Raw genomic sequence first — 14685 nt, 5'->3', positions numbered from 1 at the left:
ATATGCAAGTGAATGTATGAAATGCATCCTAGAAAGGACTTGAACCGATGTTAGATGCTCACCCCCCCTAGACTTGAACGAGACACCGTCCGCGGTGTCACTCAAATCCGAAGGGGCGTGATATGTGGAATAGGAAATTCAGAACTAAGTGGAATAGGAGGGAAAAATGAGTGCATAACTTTGTGGCCAAGGTTAAAAGATGCCTCCATGCATTCCACTTTTGATGTGTTCCACATTGTGTGTTGTCTTTTGTTCCAAGTCGGGATTCAACCTTAGATAAGAGCTTAAAACAAGCGAAGATCAAGTGAATCCGATAACAGTCAAGTATGCAAGACAACATAATAAAATAACAACTCGAGTCATAGGTCCCATAATGCTGAAAAATGAAAAAGAAAGAGAATGGTCCAGATACATCTGCTCGAGAACTCTATATATATATATATATATATAATCGACCTATCAATTTCAACTAAAATTACAATTTTCGAACCATCTGAATCTGTCGTTAACTATTTCTTTGTATTTTTCATCCAAAATTAGTTGACCAACTCAACGTTTTTCTTAATTTAATTTGAGGAAAAAAAAATGAGACGTGTGTAATTTAGTTAGCTTGGCGTGTAGGCAACTTTCACCCACTTGTTGGGCCGACGTTAGTGGGCCATATTTAGGGCCCACAAGTGTCCTTATGGGCCCACGTCATCATCGATCTCATTGGTGGCTTGGCGGCCTGGCGGCGTCCCGAATTATACAAATCAAAGGAATAATATGATTTTATTAAAAAGGAAGACAACCACAAAATATAATTTTTTTATTCTTATATTTGGATAGGATCATATCAATATCCACCTTAGAAGCCTGTATTATTCACAAAAGATAATTAATTTTTTATAAAAAAATGAATTTTGAAAACACGTTGATAGAAAAATCTATTCATTACTTAGAGTTTCTTTTTGTGTAATTCAAATCTAGATTATGTAATAGTTTTAGGAAACATGATTTGGTGATGAACTTATAAATGTTAGGACAAATGTTATCTCTTGTTGGTAATTAAAGTATACAAAACACGATCATTCACCATTAAATTTAAAACGTTATATATCCAAATTATTTTGTCATTGGGAAGTGTGATCATTTAGAGGGTAATGATTGATTTGGTGCACCAAATAAAATATTTGGTTTCCCTTAAAAACTTAGAGAGAACAAAATAATGGATGGGCATGAAGAAATTTATTATTTTCTATAAATAAAATAAACCAAATTATCATATGAAATTTAGAGCCTTAATGAAACTGATAAACCAGCATTAACAAATTTAATTAGAGATTTATGTATGAAATGTGAGGAATTGGAAACATGTGATCTAGCATTTAGATATGGGTTCCTAGTTTAAATCTAATTATAACCCTAGAATGTGGTAATTCTAATTAATCAAATCATATAAACATTTAAAAACAAATTCTTAAATTTATATGAGATTGAATTTAAACCCTTAATTTATGTTATAGATTATTCTATGAAGTACAAGATTATATATATATATATATATATATATATATATATATCATATTATTCGTGTCAAACTTTATATTAACGATAAATTGTGGGAACAAATGAATAGATAGTGTAAAGTGTAAGGTAGGGGAAGATGCTCTGTTCAACAATAGAAAAGGCGTCTGCTACTTTTGAATACAAAGATGATAATATATATTATGATAAGTTCATGACATATGGTAAAATAAGCTTAAGACAAAAGGATTTTGCACATGAAAAGTTACGGGGGAAAAAAAGTAGAGATTAAATCGGATTGAATATCTAAAAATTTGAAATTATTTGAAATTTGATACTAATGTTTCAATCAAACGTTTGAGAATCTCATTCCGCATTTATGAAATTTGAATATCTAAAGTCTAAACTTTATATATCTATAACAAGTTTGGTTATCGGTAATATCTAAATCTAAATATTTATTTACGGCTTTTATAAAGGAAAAAAAATTATTTCCAACCGAAATATTTAATTATCCTAAGTATTCAAATACAGATAACATGTTTTTATTTTTGAATTAAAAAACTAAATATTGTAATATCGAAGAAAAAAATTAAAATATTTTGATTATTTTTGTTATTATTAGAATAGATAATTTTCAAATCGTAACATTTGAACTTGAATTTGATCTAAGAGTGATACAAGTGACGAAATTTGTATCCAAATCCAAATTCTATGAATAATAAAAAATCATATAATTTTATCTACAACAATGATAAGTGAATTTGAAGTTTTATAAATAATTAAACGGTTTACAATTGTTATAATTCGAATTTAAATTCAGAACATAATAACATACACTCGCATATTAAACAGAAATATTTCATTTTTTTCTATTTCCTAATCAATGGCAACAAAATTACGATTTTCGAATAATCGTGTTAATCGCTAATCAAAATATTATTATGTATAAAACCAGCTCATATTATTTGTATATTCGAATGAAAATTAAAAACTAAAATTATAAACATGAGCCGTAGGAGCATGTGAAAGGTACATGGAAAATGATTGAGATGTCCCCCGTTGACATGCAGTCCGAGGACAACCTTCACACATTCACGGAACCCCGTGAAAATATGTATAAATATAATAAAAATCAATATATTACGTACACACACACACACAAAATTTTAAAAAAAAATCATATATTCTAATATGGATTATTGTTGCTTATTTCTCCTAGGAAGACAAAGCCTGCTCCACTTCCCACTCGTGAAAACTTCCCCGTATCCTTCCAAATATCTGTCTCTCTCTCCTCCATATACACACACACATATATATATATATATATAATGAAATATTTGCATATATATCCACTTATATGTTTCATGTGCCAACCCACCTCCAAATAATATACGCATATATATATATATAATATTTGAATAGAACAAATTATGATATGAAGTGTCATTAATGCTCTCACTATAAGCCGAACATTTATTTATGTAATTCATTAGAATTTTGTATGAAACTTCCCGAGACAATTTAATTGTAATACTTAATTTGTTATTAATTGCATTAATATGGGTAAAATAACTAAACAGAAAATAAATGTATACAGGCTTCAATTCTGTGTATGCGTTTTTATGTACATTTGAAACTATTTAATTTATACACAAAATGGTAACCCACGCTTTTGACCCAAAACCCATATAACCCCAAAAGGAAGAGAAAATTAATCTTTCTACTGCCACTCAGGGTCTATACATATATACACACACACTATACATACTCATATATATATATATATATGTATATGCGCAAACCCACAAGCCAACTTCTTCAAAAAGTCCTTCAAACTAAAAAAAAGAAAGATGAATGGGAAACTAATCTCTCTCTTACTTCTTCCACTTGTGCTGCTGACCATCCTCTTGTCCGGAGCTGATAAAGCCTTGGCTGCGTCCGGCAAGCGACGCCACGTCAGCCTCCGGAGCAACCGCAACGCCACCGTCGGCTCCGGCGAAGGAAAGATCCAGAGGCAGACAAGTGGGTGTAACTTGTTCCAAGGGAGATGGACCGTCGATGTCTCTAACCCTCTCTACGATTCTTCCACGTGTCCCTTCATCGACGCCGAGTTCAATTGTCTCAAATTCGGCCGACCCGACAAGCAGTTTCTCAAGTATTCTTGGCAACCAGATTCATGCGCTGTTCCCAGGTACATATATACATATATACGTATATGCTTATATAATCTTCCACATATGTGTATATATACATGTATGTAGATATTTCCTAAACAGGAGTGTTAAAATGAATTTATTAATCACATGATCTTCAGTTTTCATGTAAATTATTAATTCTTACGGCTTGAGGTGAGGCAATTGGAAAAGTTTGGTCAGAAGAATAATTGATATATCTTATATAGTCAAACTAATAAGAGTAGGTGGTCTCTCTCTCTCTCTCTATCTATATGTACACATATATATATATATATATATGTGTGTGTGTGTGTGTGTGGCTGTATATATATATAACAAAACCGATATGTTTATAATGCCTTGTTACCATAAAGTAGGAATCGCATCATTAAAGAGGTATCATCATTATCATCAGCTATTCACTTATTTAAAATTTGTTTGAATCTTCAAACATACGACCAATATACATCGGTTTGATATTTTTTTTTAATTTTGCATGTATATCAATTCAACTCTAGTTACCCTACAACTCCATTTGAAACCCTTTTTAATTAAGAATAGAATAGTTTATTTTTCTTTTAAAAAAATATTCATTCATACGTATAGTGATGTAAATATAGTTTTTGAGCTGTTAAACCTCGAGTCTAAACACGTGGGAATAGCGTGCGTGTGTGTGTATATATCATTCATTCACACGTGTCGGCTTGACTGATCTCCGATGGATAAATTGTCGTTTTGTTGTCTAGGTTCAATGGGATTGAATTCTTGAGGAGATGGAGAGGGAAACGAGTCATGTTCGTGGGTGACTCATTGAGTCTAAACATGTGGGAATCGTTGGGATGTATGATACATGCGTCGGCACCAAACGTCAAGTTCACTTTCGTGAAGCGTACCCCGCTCTCTTCCATCACCTTTGAGGTAATATGTGTTTTAAATGAATTTCTCTTCTTTCACCTTTTTTTTTTAATAATTATTATTTACTTAATTTGATTAAATCATTTTATACGTATTTTCAATACAAACAAAACTAAAAAATATTCATAGGTATACGTTTTATCAAATATAGATTAATGGAATAGAGTCATGGACGTATTCCAAACCATATGAAAGAACACCATATATCGCCACTAAAATGATGTTTTGAAAATGATGAAGAATGTGATAATGCTAGCTATTTTGGCTATTATGGCGTTATTAGTGATATGACATGTTGTACTATTTAAAAAATCATTAATGTTCATTCGGATTTTAGATTATCTTAAGGTTTTTATCATATAAATTTAATTATTTTCTAAACAAGTTATATTTACTTGGTTTTTAAATTAGGTTTATTTCTGATATCACTATCTATTATTCGAATAGGGATACGGGGTGACATTGTATCTATACCGAACACCGTACCTAGTGGACATATCGAGAGAGAAGGTAGGAAGAGTGCTCAACCTAAACGCCATAGAAGGAGGAGCCAACCTTTGGAAAGGAATGGAGGTTCTCATCTTCAACTCTTGGCATTGGTGGACTCACAAAGGATCTTCTTCCCAAGGGTACACTTCTTCTTTTGTGTGTGTGTGTTGCTATTTTATATTAGACCGAGATTGTAATGAACCCTAAATTTCGGTTTGTGATCGGTTAGGTGGGATTATATGAGAGATGGGTCCGGTTTGATGAGGGATATGGACCGGCTGGTGGCGTTTTACAAAGGGTTGAGCACTTGGGCTAAATGGGTTGACCTCAACGTCGATGCCTCCAAGACGAGGGTCTTCTTCCAAGGCATTTCTCCCACACACTACGAGTGAGCGCTTTCCCCTTTTCTTTTCCGCTTTTGAATTTGCAATACCCCGTTGAAGGTTGGGGTTGGATTTGGATATTCCAAATCCCATGGATCCGTGGGACTCGTCCTATGGGTATCCGAAATTCAAGAAGCCCGACAATGAGGCCGAAAGTCTCTCGCCAGTATGGACCCGAAAACACGGGTAACACGATGTAAGGGAGAGAGAGAGGGTCAGCCCGCGACGAGATACGATGAGGCGGAGGGAGAACGAGCCTACGAAGAAAGGGCAAGCGGCGATACATGGATTACGATTAACCCTAATTCTAGACAAAATTGATTTTTTTTTTTTAAAAAAAAGTGTTCAAACATAAGTTCTATTGTTTTGAGAGAGGAGTCCGAAGATCCTTTCTGAGAGGCGATTTCGCCCTTACCATGACGTGCCTCCGTTTCGCTCTCCGCTCCCCTCGTCGCTCGTCGCTCATCGTGCCATGCCGAATGATTCTAGGACCAGTTACACTTCTCGCCTGATCCTTGACTACCCAAACTCTAGTCCGCGGGCACCCAAATATTTGATCCTTGGGTATCTAACCCTTTGGAAGATGAGAACGAGATACCCGAGTAGGGCGAGACCGAGACTAAATACACTGCAAATCTCGGGTATCCGCCCGTGTCCATCCCTAACTAAAGGTGTTTAAAGTTATTTTTCTCACCGTGAACAGGGGTAGGGAATGGAACGAGCCAAAGAAGAGTTGCAGTGGACAGATGGTGCCGTTGAGTGGATCAACCTACCCGGGAGGTGCACCGCCGGCTACAGCCGTGGTGGACAAAGTGTTGAGAACAATGAAAACGCCCGTCTACTTGCTCGATATTACGACTCTATCCCAGTTGAGAAAGGATGCTCATCCTTCCACTTATGGCGGCGATGGAGGCACAGATTGCAGCCATTGGTGCCTCCCTGGATTGCCTGATACTTGGAACCGCCTTCTCTATGCAGCTCTTTCCATGTGAAAGAGAACAATCTTTCTCTATCTGTACATTACATTCTTGGATGTGGTAAGAATCTGATAACTCTTTGGGGAAGAAGGTTACATAAACAAAAGATGAAAGTGAAAAGTGCTTAATTTAATTATTTTTCATTGGGGAAACAAATAACATGATTGATCTTGAGTCATATGATGCGCAATAACAATGGCATGTTTCTGAGTTTATTACAAAAATGTTCATGGTTTTGCCATTAGATTTGTGTGACATGGATTGGATCAAACCAGAAGCAATGGTTAGGAGCCTTGTGGTCAAATCCAGATCCAGGGTCCTTGAACACATGAAATCTTACACCCGATCAGGCGAAAGATCGTAAAATTTACCTCGGGAAAGAAGAGGCTAGTAACCAACATAGACAGCAGCATTCACTATGTAACAGTCTTCGTTCTTATCGCCCATTTCTTCGACTTGTACGCCGCTCGAGCAGATTAGTCCTCCATCCACCACCTCAACGTTGAGAATCTCCCCGCTACAGTATTCGCCCGGAAGAAAAAATAAACCCATCCAAGAATGGTGTATAACGTCTCATCATATCGAACAAATACTTGAAATATAACTGCATGATTCCACACCCGAAATGGCATATAAAGTCATGCTATTAAACTGTGAAAATGATCTCCTTTTGCTCATCAATGGTGATTCTTGACTGAGGATGGTTCTCATTCAATTCAAGATTAAAGACACTTACTACGGGAAGATCGATTTGACCTTTTCGATATCCAGCTGCTGCTGAAGAGGACGAGGAACTCCGAGCTTGATTTGCAACTTCATCTGTTCAAATGAAACGCCGGGAATGGAACCTGCAACATATTCAGAGGGGGAAACATTGCTTTTCCAAAGGCCCATCTCCAATCTCAAACACAGCAAATGATGATGATCGATTTCTTCAATTCGATCCAAGAGCGTCATTTCAGATATGGAAACAATGGCAATACAGTTCGTTGTCAACGAAATCATATGAAAGTAGATAGGATCCAGAACCTTTTTGTACTCTTCTCTGCAAATTTTAAGCTTAAACATGGATAATTTGAAACATGAACAAATTAGAATTCGAAGCAAGAAATCCATCAGTGGCTTTTTACCTCTCCTAAATGCAGGAATCGAATTCGAAGAAATAGCATCCTTGCAAGCCCTCATCGCCGCCGCCGTAACATCTTGCCTAACTCGAATTTCCAAATTTCACGATTCCATTTAAAACGGGCATTGATTCAAATTTCACGAAATTTGAACGAAAAAAAGCAAAAGATTCAGATTCACTGTACCCATGTTGGTCGTAACCCACACCCATCTCGACGAACAAGAGTTTTATCGCAGGGTTGGGAACGCCGTCGGAGATGGCTATCACCGTCGTCGTCTCCGCCGTCGCCATGGAAGCTATCGCGGTGGCTCCGATCGCGCGTTGGATCCGACGAGGTGAGATTTTGGAATGCGATGGAAGTTTCCGAAGAGGATCGATGCAGAGAAGACGCGGACTAGAGATCAGGCAGAGAGACATCGAATGAGGGCGAAAATGGCAAAGAGGAAAAAAAAGGGTTTAAGATAAATAAATAAGCAAATGGCAAAAAAAAAAATGAGAGAGAGAGCTTCAAATATAGCCACGTGACCCTTTCTTCTTCCTCTTCCTCTCCGTTTCTCGCTAGGGTTCCGGGTGGGTCTTCTTCTTAAATTTCAAAGATTTCGAATTTATCAATCTGCAGGTAAGAATTTGCAAGGTTATTTAGTATTCTTTTTGTAATGCAAACAATTATTGAGAAATAACCCTTTTTTGCACAAATTCGTGTTGTATTGTGAATGGTTACCGCTTTAGAGAAATCGATTTAAAGGAGAAGGCTTTTTGTTTGTTCTTTAGTTCTTCGACTCTTTAGGGTATGAAGTTTTTTCCCTTTGGAAATAGTTTCCATCATCCACAGACTTGGTTTCCCGATTTGTAAGAAGGCTCTTGTAGCCATGGCAGCGCAATTTTCGTGCATGGAGTAAATTAGAGATTTGGTGATAGAAATTCAAACAATGAATCGAAAATCATATGAACAGGGTCGATTCAAGAACATTTTCTTCATACAATTTTCTCACGAAAGTACACTACAATCTCTTCGAATCTCTCCATGTCTCCCACTGTTAACACCAATCGAACCCATCTTATCCATAGCATTAGAAAACGCCTCGAAGAACTTCTGCTTATCTCTCGCCATCTCCATGACCACAGGCTTCGTTCTCGGATCAAGAAACAGAGCTTGATCAGATCCCAACAACCCCATATTCTTCTCCAGATCGATGAAGTACCCATTATCGAACGAGAACGGCGTCGTTACATCGAGCGGCAGTACGACGTTAGACCCTCCCCCGAACTCGGGACATGACATTCTCAGCTCCTTGAGGAGCTTGAAGTCGATGTTCGGGTCGGGTTTTCTGGATCCTTTGAAGTTGTAGAGACGGGTAAGGAATTGCCTACAGTGGGCGTATCCTATGGTGTGTGCACCCGAGAGGACGACGAGGTCTTTCACCGTTAATCCTTTTGACGAGAAGAGATCGATGAGCTGATCGACAGTCGAGTTCGAACGAGGAATGTTCCGGGGAACGTTCACTGCCTTTGATAATTTTCCGTCCAGTCTTCCTTTCTTGACTTGGTAATACGGTCCACCTGCCTGAAAATATCCATCGCAAAGAAGAAGAAGAAGAAGCACCCAAGTTAAGTTAAGTTAAGAGGAGGAGGAGGAGAAGAAGAAAAAGAAGAAGGGTTTTGTGTTATAACCAAGTGGATGAAATCTCGAGCAGCAATGGCGAGAATGTCAGCACAAGAGACGAGAGAAGGACAATGATTCTCCACCAAGGACTTAGCTTTCTTAATGGTATCGAACCCTTCTTGGCTTAGATCTGTGTTCTCCTCCGCTTCTCTCTCCAACGGCGTCGTTTTGTTCTCCTTCTCAGTTTCCACCAATACCGATCCGTCACAACCCTACGTACATGTGAAAGCCAAACCAGTAATGGTTAAGAAACGAATGCGTATTGTTCAGAATCTATCAAACTGGTCATCGGATTCTGGGTTTCATACTATTTACGATTTTGCCATCATGATGATGACGACGATGAAGGTTGCAGATTCTGTCACATCTGATGGTGCGTGTACTTACACCAGATAGGAAAGATGATGCAGTGAGCTGAGCATGCTTGTAAACGGATGCTAAAATGCGCTCCTAATAGAGTGAGAAACTAGGGGGAATTGTGCTATTGTGCGCAGGAGTCGTGTCATTTACCTCGACGAAGCAGTCATGGAAGAAGAGTCGAATTGTGGCGGGAGCTGAGACTGGAGTTTCTTTGAACTGCTGAGAAGTGACGGAGCCGACAAGCATCTCCAGTTGAGGACAAGTTTCCGCGTAGTAATCCACCGCGAGCCGGCGGCGGCGGCCCACCGGCGGCGGCGGCGGAGGAGAGGCCGAGGGTTTCGCCGGAAAAGTTGGAATGTTCGATGCAGAGAACAGCAAGAGGAGAATACAACGGTCAGAAAGAGACAGGACATGCATGGTGTTGTTCCTCTCTTGCTGTTGTTTTTTGAGTGGTGAGGCACTTTGGACATGGCAGTAAAATAGTTTATATATATATACACATATATATGTGTGTATGTATTACTGTAATATTATTACATTTTGACCTTTCTACTTTTACACCAACAAGAAATTATTTTTCCACATTGAATTTTGGAAATGTTTACCGACTTTGATGTGTATGGTTCATAGAAATATTTGTCACTCTCTCTAACATGTGGGAGCAATCATGGCCCGTGAACAAGGCTTCAAATACACACATACATACATATACATATATATATATATATATAAACAGTTTTTGTTTAAACTAGCATATTACCATTCTATCACATTAAACAACAATAATATAGTATGATAAAATATTTGTCACTCTCACTATGATTTTGTTATTGATCATGACTCATGAGTGTAATTTGTTAATCATAAAATATATAAATTTAGTGATAAATATAATAATGTGGTTGATTAATGGTTTTGATCATACTATATTCTTTTCAAATTTGAACATTAAGGGAATAATCTCTGGCATGTGCGACCCAAAGTCTTTTTGAAGCTTTTCAGCGATTAAAATGAACAAATAGTGGACCATTTATCTGTTCACTGTTTCTTTTTAAATATTTTATCACAATAAAAGAAAAACCAAATAATATTATATTCAATTTTGCAGCTGTTTAACATCCTATAATGTAACGATCTTTTCTTGTATCTCAGGATTTTTTTCGTAGGAATTAAGAACTCAAAAATCCTAATATAAAATTATAACACAACTTAAAAATAAGCTATCATAAAAAACAAAAATTAAAATAAAATAGAAAAAAAAACTTCGGAGTTACATGGGCCAGGATAAAAAAGTGGGCCCAATGGGCCTACCTGAAATTATTTTAGATATGTTCTTAATGGATAACGAAACGCCAGTGGAAAAGACAATTTTGCCCCTTCGCCTTCACCGCAACGAAATCGACGGAATCGTTGAAGGTCATTTTGCAGGGGGCCTGTTCGATGAAATTCCTCTTTGAGCCTTCTCCTATATTGTCTCATTATCTAGCTGAAGTTAATGGCATCTCCTTGAATTTCAACTTATTCCTACAATGAAAACGAGGAGAATTGTCACTGCTGCATCGATCCTATCCACTAGAAATCTCTCATGTTCGTATTCTTCTTGCATCTCCAGTTGTCCGTCGAGACAGATTTCCCCTCTGCGGTCATCTTCTTCGCAACGAAATGGCGGAGATTCGTTTTCAAAAGCGATACCCGGAAATCTGGTGAAGTGGGCATCGCTTGGTTCCGTTAGGAATTCGAGTTTCGCAACTGGGTTTACGCCATTGCAGCCGAAGCCGTTGGATTCCATCATGGATTTGGAGGGAGCCAAGATGAAATCGCCGGACGAACTCGCTTCGATCTGGGACGATGTAATATAACAACCCTTCTGCCCCATTGGTGAAAAAACAATCGAAATTCTTTTCCTTGAGTTTCATGACATTATGGTTGTATCACCAGCATCACTTGGGACGAGGTGATATCGGGTTGTCCATGAAAGCTCAGCTTTATCGGCTATTGGAGCAACGAGCATCAGAGTGGTAATTTCCTTTTCCAATCGTTTTTCTTGAAAAATATATATCTTTTCATGGATCGATCCGATTGAATTGATTTGATCTTGTTCTTATTGACATTGCAATTGCAGTCAGTATTTTGTCATCCCTTTGTGGAGAGGACAAGATTACACAACCATGTTTGTTCAAGGTTCCATCTCCATCTCTAATCGTCTGTTATGTATTTGCATTTTAGAGTATTCCCAGTTCCTTGGTCTAAGTGTTCATGCCTTTATGATACCATTTTCTTCATGGAAGGCCAATGAGAATGGAGGTGATCTTGTGAATCTGTGATATTAGGTCTTAGGGTGGATCTGTTAGGGAGCTTAAGCTATAGATCAATGCGGTTTTAGTTTGTCGGGACAGTGATTAGAGTAGAGATTACTTATGGTGATTCATTATACTCTCCATTGGAACGGCTTCTTATCGAAAGGAAAAGATAGGGGATGAATGAAGAATAGTGTTTTATTTGCTCGGGTTATAGTATTTCATGTTGGAACCATTCGCGATAGATTTGGATTCATGGACTTGGTTATGTTGTCTTTCTTGTCAAAAGGGTGAGTTGAGTTTGTTTAAAAAATGTGAATCATTTCTGTGTTTTGTTGAAAAAATGTGGATTCTTCCAATGATTTGGAAGGAATACCTTGAAACCCTTTTAGATTGAAACTCGTATAATTCGGCTAAGGGTTCGACTGGGTGTTTCGTTGTGTTTGTGGTAGAGGTTATGAGTGTTTTCAGTGTGTTTGTTGGCTGATTGATGTTGGTTGGTTGATAAGTGATGGATAGCGATTCAAAAGTAAATGGAACTGTTGTAATTGCGATTTAGTGTAAATTACCAAAAGTGCATGATGTTGTTATAAAAACAAATTTAAAAGCTAGAGTGTTTTGTTTTTTTTAGCAAAATGTCACAAATCGCTATCAAAACGTAAATAGAGAGCTACGATTAGATTTCTCATGTTCTGTAGCGATTGCGATTAAACCAATCGGTTTTTCAATCTCCTGTAATCGCCAGAAATCACATACGCCGTGGTGGTACACGATCACGTTACAACAAAATGTCTCGGCTTGATCGTATATATGGTCTATTATTTGTTTTGAACAGTTCAAGCCCCTCACATGCTATTCACGGGCCTCGAAGATTACAAGGCGAGAGGAACGCGATCTGCGCCATACCTAACCACCACTTTCTATACCGAGTTTGCCGAAACCAAGGACTTGGTTCTTGTCCGAGGGGACGTTGTGTTCACGAGCAAGCTCACGGACGAGGAGGCGAGGCGGCTCGTGGAGACAACTACGTCGTTTTACCTGAGGACTGTTTGAGACCGTAAAGCGCCTTATGCAATCGATAAACTTTATCTTTACCGAGTCGATCACGTAGACCGGGGGGCGGTAACATGTATATTTCCTCCTCAAGATCGGCGGTTCAATAAGCAAACTCGTGAGTTCGAGTTCAAGGATGTGTTACAAGCTTTGGACATGCCGGTTATGTGAAAAAGGAAAATTGCTCTTAGAAACTTTTTGTCGGTTTTTTTTTTTTTAATTTTTTGTGTGGCAAAGGCATTGCGATGGATAATGAGTAATTCTCATTGCGAGAGTTACGAATTGGAGATCGGGTTTGGATACGGATATCCTCGAGATTGTCCGAGGTATCCATCCCGTGGATTTGAATAGGAGTATGCTATTTTTTAACCTAGGTTATTCAACCAAATTACACAAATATTAATGAATTTGTTAAATATTATAAAAATACCATTGATTTTATTAGAATCTCAAAATTATCACTGTTATATATGTTATAATATCAATCAATGATTGACCTCTCTTTTCAATTCTCCACAGCTATTTAATCCAAAGCAATTATATTTTATAAAAATATTATATAGATCTTAGTATATAATTATTTATAACAAAATTAGTTGGTATTTACAGATATCTATTTTTAAAACTTTTATTATTCAGATTTAGATTCGTGTTTGCGTATATTCTTAGTTTCAAATTTAGATTTGAATTCGAATGGACGCAAGTATCTTAAAATCGGATATATGGGGGCTGATATCCGTGGTATTCGATTTTCGGATATTTTTGTCCAACCTTAGTGATGTCAATTTGGGCTGCCCAACCCATTTAAAACCAACCCAAATGGGTTGTATAAATTAGCGGATTGGGTTTAATCAACCCAACAATAATAGTTTACTGGGTTGGGTTTAACCCACAAAACCCATAGGGCCCCAATTAACCCATTTAGTTAACTTAATTAATTAAAAAACTATTTTAATGGTACTTGATCAAATAAAAAAAAGTGTTTTACGAAGAGTTAAATAGACAAATACACTGAAATATATTGTCAGACCAAATTATGTTTCATTGTCCGACCAAATTATGTTTCAAGTTTGTAACAAAACTTTTTTTAATTAAAATAAATAATAAAACATTAGAAAGAATATATTCACAAAACGTATATATATACATACATACATATGTATCGTGTATGGAAAAATTGTCAGAACATAACGTAAAATAATTGATTACGAAAAAGTTTTACTCTAAAGCAAAACAAATAATGTATAGATTTTACAAAAATTAAATAATATTATAGCAAACCCATCAATTATATGATTCAAGTGTGATAAGAGACCAAATAATGATTGGTCGGTCCATCATCAACAGTTTATATATATATATATATATATTGGTGTCATTTTAATTCGAAGCTTTACGATCAAGATTCTCGCACGACCTAAACTTTTCAAGTTAGTCATTAGACACGTGGCACCAAAATTTAGAATTTTAATTTTATATATTTAAAATTTGATTGGAATCAAAATTTATGTAATAATCAAATAACTGTAGTTTTTATAAAATAAAAATTAAATCGAAAATAGTTCAATAATCGAAAACGGAAATATAAGTATGAATATTCAGAAATATAAAAATAATTAAATAGAAAGGTTTTTGTTAATAAATAATTTGTTAAATTAGGAGTGTAGAATGCGTGAAAGTTAAAATAAAGGTCTTAAAAAGAAAGAAAAAAGGTTTGTAAATAGTTTTTTATTTGGGTC

General features: G+C 36.6%; 4 protein-coding genes across 6 annotated transcripts; 2 read left to right on the top strand and 2 right to left on the bottom strand.

The window, feature by feature from the left end:
- The first annotated feature begins 3303 nt into the window (after positions 1-3303).
- On the top strand, positions 3304-6590 carry LOC104814246 (protein trichome birefringence-like 38). Its single transcript, XM_010542197.1, has 5 exons — positions 3304-3700; positions 4430-4601; positions 5046-5227; positions 5317-5475; positions 6174-6590. The coding sequence occupies exons 1-5, from the start codon at positions 3360-3362 to the stop codon at positions 6460-6462; spliced, it is 1143 nt and encodes a 380-aa protein (XP_010540499.1). The 5' UTR covers positions 3304-3359; the 3' UTR covers positions 6463-6590.
- A 5-nt stretch (positions 6591-6595) lies between these two features.
- LOC104814247 lies at positions 6596-8255 on the bottom strand. 3 transcript variants are annotated; one of them, XM_010542198.2, is made up of 4 exons: positions 7758-8255; positions 7578-7654; positions 7184-7295; positions 6596-6964 (listed from the first exon to the last, which is right to left on the bottom strand). In XM_010542198.2, the coding sequence occupies exons 1-4, from the start codon at positions 7988-7990 to the stop codon at positions 6835-6837; spliced, it is 552 nt and encodes a 183-aa protein (XP_010540500.2). In that variant the 5' UTR covers positions 7991-8255; the 3' UTR covers positions 6596-6834. The 3 variants fall into 3 exon arrangements, with proteins under 3 accessions (XP_010540500.2, XP_019058205.1, XP_019058204.1); XM_019202660.1 differs by having other exon boundaries at positions 7204-7295; XM_019202659.1 differs by having other exon boundaries at positions 6960-7051.
- Positions 8256-8503: 248 nt separating this feature from the next.
- LOC104814248 (peroxidase 19-like) lies at positions 8504-10099 on the bottom strand. The gene is made up of 3 exons (XM_019202658.1): positions 9747-10099; positions 9245-9448; positions 8504-9137 (listed from the first exon to the last, which is right to left on the bottom strand). The coding sequence occupies exons 1-3, from the start codon at positions 10011-10013 to the stop codon at positions 8562-8564; spliced, it is 1047 nt and encodes a 348-aa protein (XP_019058203.1). The 5' UTR covers positions 10014-10099; the 3' UTR covers positions 8504-8561.
- Positions 10100-10984: 885 nt separating this feature from the next.
- Positions 10985-12946, top strand: LOC104814688. The gene is made up of 4 exons (XM_010542862.1): positions 10985-11446; positions 11535-11614; positions 11719-11777; positions 12729-12946. Exons 1-4 carry the CDS (start codon positions 11126-11128, stop codon positions 12944-12946), a joined length of 678 nt encoding a protein of 225 aa, XP_010541164.1. The 5' UTR covers positions 10985-11125.
- Positions 12947-14685: the final 1739 nt, after the last annotated feature.

This window comes from Tarenaya hassleriana, unplaced genomic scaffold, assembly GCF_000463585.1.
Source record: "Tarenaya hassleriana unplaced genomic scaffold, ASM46358v1 Cleome21, whole genome shotgun sequence".
In the NCBI taxonomy this organism is placed as follows: domain Eukaryota; kingdom Viridiplantae; phylum Streptophyta; class Magnoliopsida; order Brassicales; family Cleomaceae; genus Tarenaya; species Tarenaya hassleriana.
The sequence above is the reverse complement of the archived record's forward strand: the minus strand, read 5'-3'. Positions and strand labels throughout refer to the sequence as shown.